The 8,098-nt window shown below is 33.9% G+C and overlaps 1 protein-coding gene across 1 annotated transcript; it reads left to right on the forward strand.

The window, feature by feature from the left end:
- The first annotated feature begins 7,582 nt into the window (after nt 1-7,582).
- LOC117214952 lies at nt 7,583-8,098 on the forward strand. The gene is made up of 2 exons (XM_033461331.1): nt 7,583-7,665; nt 7,738-8,098. Exons 1-2 carry the CDS (start codon nt 7,636-7,638, stop codon nt 8,029-8,031), a joined length of 324 nt encoding a protein of 107 aa, XP_033317222.1. The 5' UTR covers nt 7,583-7,635; the 3' UTR covers nt 8,032-8,098.

Genomic DNA, 8,098 nt, shown 5'->3' on the forward strand with positions numbered 1-8,098 from the left:
GCATTACGGGATTAGCTTTTTTAATAAAGATCAGCAATGCACGTCACGCTCATTGTCACGTCACTGTTCGTTGTACGGTGCACGATCGTGAAAAATCATACGTGCTTCGCGTGCAATTATGTACATCGTCGCTCTTTTTACTGGCGAAACAATTTACCACGAGCGTGTACACGCGGTAAATTGGCACGTCAAACATGACGAAGTTGCAACACATCATTGGCTATTATTGCTATTATAATTTTTATCATATCAAGTCAGTAACTTATCGGGCTACGTTAAGATGAAGGGATAAAGTCGCCTTCGATACAGACGAGATTTTAACAATTCCAGGATTTAACGACTTCTCTAACGCTCCTTTCGCAATTACTTTTCATTTTATTTCCAGACGATGTATCCATTGAAAAATTGCTCGCGTATCTGAAAAAAATACAAAAACTTGTGAGTACAAGATCGCAAGAATAGGAACGATGTTGCAAGGTTTCACGTTATAATGCTTCGACTTTTTGTACAGTCATTTTCAACACACATGCTATTGCGTTGTAGTGCAGCAGGATTCACTTCCATTTTCTACTTCTGCTTTTCTATTAATTCTGCATTCGTTCCATTTAGTTGTTTATATCTTCATTTCGTTTCACTTGTTTACATTTTCACCTTCCTTTAGCTGTTTCCTCCTTTCGGCTTCGAGTAACCTGAAATTGTGAGAAATAGAACTAAAGAAATCCCGCGAATCGCCATCAAAATAGAGTCATCGTAAGCTTCTTCTCTATTATTCGTATTATACTCTCCTTTGTTGATATTTTCGATTATGCATATGATCAGCTCGTTGCCACAAGATTTAAAAATCTATATGTTGCTGTTCATTTCTTTATCATTTTGATAGCTTTATCTATTCGTCCAAGCTTTTGCATATCGTTTAACTCATGCGGAATTTATTCGTTCATCTTCCTTGCTTTTCTCACTCGAACCGTGTGACACACTTTGTCCGTCATTATTTCTGGTAATATTTTTACAAACATTACGTTCGATGGCGTTTCCCGGCTTTTTCTCTCGGCTTCTTTCCAATGAAAAATGACCAGCCTTAAATTTCCACAAAGCAGCGTACCGTCCTAATACTTACGTAATATTTCCTACAGATGCTGATTTACATAATATCTTCAGCAGCTCTTTTGTGACACTTTTTCCAAATAAAGCACACACGAACAAATTACACATAATAATGCGCATCTTAGAAGTTTTTGCACTTTAAAACAATAGCGTAGAATACGATGAGAATGTAATAATTGATTTTGGTAATGAATACGGTTCTGTATCAAATTAGTTGTTTCGTGTAATTTGGCATATTTAACAAAACGTAATCTCCCGCTTAATGAATGAAAAATGAATCTCGCTATTTTTCATGAAATTGTTGCTGATATTTTTAGTGTCGATTCTGAAACAATTTCGTTAAGAAACTTTTTCGTTCAAACTTTAATACTCGATAAAAATTATACCTCCGTTTCAGGAAGTACATTTTCCTACGTCTAACTATTATTATATTTTATTTACGATTGATATCGGTATAAAAATAGTTTTTTATTATCATTGTTGTTTATAGTATTTTATTATTACTTTATGCAGTTAATATTGCAGTAATTATACAATCAAACGTGCATTACAGTATTATGTGGTATCATTAATATTAATACAAAAATATCTAAAAAATGTACATAATTATTGCGATTTCTATCAGAAATTCTCTACAAATGCGTAAAAGATCGCAATCTTCAATTATAAATCTTTAATTTAATAACACGAGCGCTATAGAGAAGATATCTTCTTTCGTTTAGATGCCGCTAATGCGATATCGATACGCTAGAATATCAATTCCACGACATTTCATCCGCTCCAAATGGCTCTTATTACTGTACACGCTCTTATTAAACACATCCACCTGGAATCGTTTCGCGTTCACCGAATTCTATTTACTTCCTCCGTGATCGATGCTTTTACAACGCTCGGCGTTGATGCTCAGCGATATTTACAAGTGCAAAAGAAAGTAACATCCAACTAACATTCGCTTGACTAACGCTTCGGTGAAAGCTTGAAACTTTTTACCGTATTTTATACTTGTTTTAAGATATAAACTGACATTCTACTGACTCGATGCTTCGAATCCTCTTTTAATGATAAAATCGTGAAGAGCATATTAGCTTAAACGTGGCAATTCGTTACAGCTGCGGTCTATTAACGGCTTAAAATTTAATACTTTCTGGAAGAAGATTACTATCCTAAAATTTCAGAGTTGTTCGCATGCCTGGTTACTGTACCTTACACAAAAACCAAGTTTTATTTCAATAAACTGCATCCTTCACTTTGGGTATAATTTATTGACGCTGTATATTTATGATGTATGTATATGTTATAAAATAAATATGTGCATATCTGCATTGTACGAGCGAGGAATGAAAAAGAAGAAGACAAATGAAAAACGCCATGGGACAAGCGTATCACGTATGTGTCGAATGAATGAATGTACAATAAAACAAATTCATTCCTGTTTGAGATGTATAAGAGAATAGAGCGGTGTGCGTTAATACTTCAAATTATTCTGTCACATATAAAATGTTTATTCTGTTATATATAAATTTTGTATTTAATAAAAGGTTATATTATTACTTTAACAGTATATAGAGATGTATACAAATTATTATAAAGTAAAGTAATTGCGAAACTTACTGTATTTGCTACGAAGAAACATAAGAAACTTTCAAGCTCTTCGTCGTTCATCAAATTACTTTTAGTCGATTTTATAGCGAACTTCATACTGGTTGACTCATTTGCTATTAAATTTAATAATAGTATCATGGAAAAGTCTGTGTGGTTTACAGTCAGACACAGTATAGTTTTATTATTAGATTATATATGTATACGTATGTGGCAAGAATAGTGCAGGTTGCGAAAAGCGAAATGCATCAATCCACGAGGATGCAACGTCATCCACATCAGGGAAATTTCCTTTCTCCTTTGATCTCATTATCTTTCTAAAACAAGCAATGCAGGTTAATCTCGTTCGTGTCATTGATCCATTAAGCATAATGAATGCTCAACATACACAGACAAGTATGCTACGATTCTTAGTAGTAAGTAAAGCAGTTACTAGTAGTAGTATTTAATAGCAAAGAAATGTATTGTCGGGTTTAGCGTAGTAGATATATGATCGCATAGTAACCATAAGTTGTGGAATACGCGCTGAATTTTAACAATTAATACGCTAGGACTAGCTGCTAAACAAACTGTCAACAGCATTTTTCCAAGTATTTCTGTAAGCCTCATAGCATACTCTTTCAATTCGTATTACAAAATTTATGCAGCTTCATCAATGGGATAACATTAGCATTAAAAATTTGCATCTAATCGATTTTTAATTTGACTACTTTTACGAGAAACGAACTTATATCTCATGGTTTTCTTAATGTTGAAAAAATAAAGTGGAAGAGTATTCTCGCCGTCGTTTGAAATTCCAGTATTTAGCGTTCCTCTTTACTTAAACACAAGTGTACCTATTTTTCTTTCGCTCGAGTCAGCGACCCTCCAGTTATGAATAAATCAAGTCTGGAAAAGTATAACGATGTTAATAAAAATTTGTCAAAAGACGGTTTCCACTGTTATCTCGCAATTTTCTAGGCGCAGCTTTCAATTTAAACATCGTATTCCTTCGGCTTAAATATGCTACCAGTACGCCTTTATTCACAACGACACAGTCTACACGGCGACATACAACTTTGAATTATTTTACTTGACCTGCAGTCTGGAGAACCTTGTACCAAAAAAGGTTGCAGCGCGACTTTCGCGAAACGTGAATTACATTCAACGGTTAACATACACGTCAAGCACCCTTGTAAAATTAAGTAGGAAATAATTAAAATTATTAACCATTATAGTAACGACGCATATTAGAAGACAAATTTGACACAGTATATAATTAGCATAACTGATACTTTTTATTAAACTGTAATTTTTTCATAATATTTTATATTATTTAATAATATTATGTATCATATATAATTCATACTATATGTAATGTACTAATTATATGTCTATATGTTCTAATTGTATTGTATCAATTTTTCCTATTATTTATAAATCACATGTACGTATTATCTTAAAATTTCTAAATATATAATATGTATAACTCCTTCCAGATCTTGCGCGTAGAATTCATTGAAATGCGTAAATACCGAAACGTAACAAACATTTTGTAGAGTTAAAACAGCACGTGTTTAACCAAGAATAATAGTTCGAACATTTTACAACACAAAGGCAGATTTTCAAAACCCTCATCCTCTTCATAATTACGCATGTATAATTAAAATAAACGTTTTCACGCTTCACTCTCTTCCCTTTTAAAATCTACCCATATTTGGCTGACAAGAACAGTGTTTCAAGTAACTAATAAAAATAACATAAAACGTGCATATATTAGCATTTAATCGTATTTGTTAATAAGTTAAATAGGTCTATACCATTAAGTACCTTGAAAAGAAAAAAAAGCGAATATACGTGTGAATACTATTTAAAAAGAAAAAACATTCCAATCCATTTATTACTTTACCCAAATTGTTATACGATGGAACCTGGATTCATCAAAGAAACAACTATTAATTTATAGAATTTCATCATCGACTTCTACTCGCGATTTTTCTAATGCCATTAAACATCGAAGATTTAACATTCGAATAGATATTTTTCGCATACAGAATTTTTTTCATGAAGGAATTCAGCATTTCGTTCTTTCGAACATCGGAGAGAAGATAACATTAATTTCACATAAAGTTAAGCATCCATAACGAAATTATTCCTCCTCTAACTCGCGCATCGAACAAACGGGCGCCAAATAATTTCCATCTTTGGCTTAAGAAAGATATGGTTTAACAACGTACATCGTGTGACTAATTACAGAAATATTTTGATTAATCAGAATTAATTAAAAGGAAAAGTGGAAAGCAAAAACAACGCGAAACCGGAACTACGCACGTAGCACGCAACACGCGCGTTGCACGTGCATAATCGCATGTGGTTTGGATGCACCTCGTGTACACATAGTCGTGGAGACGCATGCAACATGGGAATCGATCGACCGCTTGGCGACGGGGTACACTTCAGGTGGACATTTAATTACGAGTTTGCCATCTGCCGCTGACACCGTCCCAATCGCCGTAGTGACGTAATCGTTGCCTCAGTATGGATCGAATTAGGCTAAAACGTTTAGTAACGTACAGTAAAATTCAATTTATGCGAACAAGTTGATAATCAGTTTTAAAAATACTCTCATATACACTTCGTTCGTAATTATATGGACGGTACGGTGGATTTCTACTAACAGTAAGTATCTGAATATTATCTTCAACGTGAGTTAAAGATTTTTTACAGACAACACTGTAGACGCGAGGATTAAAAAATATTGGTTTCTTTTATGATATAATGTCCTATGTGCCAATGGAAACACCGTTGCATAGAATTTGAGAGCAATTTCCGATTTGTAAATAATTACGTATGTGTTTAAAGGAGATATCATGTCCAAAATCGCCTCTGTGTAAAACTGTGAGTTAAGCGCATGCACGCAAAATATCATCAATTTTCTAACAATTTTTGCTCGAAATATTATAAACACACTTATGTAGTAGAAATAAACATCTTGAACTCTAGAAAATGTATTTTTTGTTTTTATACAAGCTATTTGAGGATAAGCAGGATTGGTACTTACAGTGCCTGCACATTTAAACGAGTGGCACATTCTCTAGTTTAGTTTTCTCTACGACTAAAAGCCATGTAGAGACTCTTCAACGAATGCAATTTCTCTGATGAATCTAAATTAGCGCAAAAAGCAGAAAATTTTCCGACGCATTCGGACTATTGTACGTTTAAGATCTTATAAATCTTATAATTAATCAATCGATTAATCTTCTAATCTTATCTTATAATTAACATTTATTTTATAATTTATTTTATAATTATAATTATATGATCTTATCATTAATAAATCAGAAGAAATTTTGGAAATAATTTTAAATCAGAGATGCTATTTTCTCTCTGATGCAAAGTTTAGTGTTTGACACTTATGGGGCTGTCTATAGGAAGTCTTCACTTGATTAGAATCACGAAACTTGAATTCAAAATCTTGTAAGCTCTCGAATCTCTGAAACTTGAAACGCTTACTTTTCCTTCCCCTTTTTAAGCAGCCTAGTTTGTCAGAAACTAAAATCTTAAAAAAACGTATTCGCAGAAAATCGAAATTCTTTGAGGTCAAAGTCATCGATACTAACACTAAAATTAATCCAATACTAACAATAGTCGCTTTTCAGGTTTATGAGAAACTAAAATCTTAAAAAGCTTTTTTTCAGAAAATCGAATTATTTGTTAATATGAAAATCACCAATACTAACATTAAAAGTAATCCAATACTAACAATAGCTGTGTTCTCGGCTTTATAAGAAACTAAATTTTTATTTTTTCCCAATAAAAACGATTGCAATGGATTGATGAAGTCATACCAATTAAAACAAGTCCAAAGTGTAAATACGAACTCAGTTCGATCGTTATTAGTCAAACAAGAGCAAGTTTGTATCGCCACAACATTCTCGCAAGTAATTTACGCAAATTATCATTTACTCGAGTTTCGAGAGTTTAACGTGCCGTCCTTAATACGAATTAATGGCAAACCAATGATCAAAAGCAACACCTTCACTATCTTCATGTTTTATTATCACTGCCATATCAAGTTATCAGAACTGTTCTATTCTCCGATATGTTTCAATAAATGCAATTCCATTAACACTTTGAATGCCACGCTGAAATCACATGTTTCGCTGAAATCACAGGACGCCACGGGAGTATTTTTATTATTCAAAGCATATAATGGCAAAATAATAATAAATTGATGATATAAGACAACATTCTTCCTCAATGGACCGTTTATCTTATTGGTGGTCACTGGTGACCACCGTGGCGCCTTGGTAACAGTTGATAGCAACATATCATAACAAGCCTTCGTTTATTTCAACAAACCATTCGCATTCGTTATTTCGTCGTAAGCAAAACGTCCAAAAAATATTGTTGAAACGTGTAGAAGATATTAGTAAACATTATTTGCTTATTCTATATATAATAATAAGGTATATTCACACTTCTAGCTTCAATTATATGATTATAAAGCAACATTTACGATTATTTTCTGAGGTGTGTTTATAATAATATTCGTAGATTACCCCTCAAAGATATGAATGCAAACACAGTGCACCGTTAGATGCAAGATTTGTTCTCATTTTTTTTATTGGTGCTCTAATAAAAACGTTTAATTGTTCAATGGGGTACTTTTTATTTCAAAGTATCTTCTATTTATCGGTTATATTCAAAATGCTCTGTCAATTTTCATTCAATTTTTACAACTGTAAGAAGTTCAAGCGTGGCATCACAGGAGAAACCGTAGCCGGTCATATATGACCAACGTGGCAGTCAAAGTGTTAAGAAACACCGAAACAGCTAGAATTCGTGTACTACACATGCGAGTGGAAGAAATGTTTAAATCTGCACAATGTAGAAACTTGTCAAGTTGTCTCGAAATTGAGATACAAAGGCGCGACGCTAACCTGAATCGAAATGAAATTAGAAATAGAATGGAGAATAAAGGTAAAGTCGTGGCGCATCGAGCGAGTTCGCTCATCGACCGGAATAAATCATGCTGACGCTTTTTGTTTCTAGGCCCAAAGCGACACGATTATTATGAAGCCGACCTTTCGAATTAATAGACGCGGATCGTACCTCGTCGACCGTATCGCACAGCCAGTTACGACTTCGAAGAGGTCGTCGCGAAAACGCCGACGACGACGACGACGCGTCACCGAGTTCTCGAAGAAAATTACGAACTTTCTCGTGGTTCTCTCTAGTTTAAGGTGTCCGCTGATGAGACTCGTGGGAGTCGACCGATATCCCAGCTACCGTTCATCATCGAGCAGACATTGTCTGCAACTACTGGATCTTCGATGCGACGAATAAAATCGGAGCAACGATGGTGCTAGTCTAAAGCTAAATTGCCAAGTTACATTCTAATGTGTATATGTAC

Source organism: Bombus bifarius, unplaced genomic scaffold, assembly GCF_011952205.1.
Source record: "Bombus bifarius isolate JDL3187 unplaced genomic scaffold, Bbif_JDL3187 scf7180000009275, whole genome shotgun sequence".
Taxonomy (NCBI): Eukaryota; Metazoa; Arthropoda; class Insecta; order Hymenoptera; family Apidae; genus Bombus; species Bombus bifarius.

What these genes read in the sequence shown, in the direction of transcription:
- LOC117214952 (XM_033461331.1), top strand. Translation starts at nt 7,636, where the DNA reads ATGAAATTAGAAATAGAATGGAGAATAAAG. An exon ending in AAATAGAATGGAGAATAAAG is followed by an intron (nt 7,666 to 7,737) that starts GTAAAGTCGTGG and finishes TTTTGTTTCTAG; the next exon opens with GCCCAAAGCGACACGATTAT.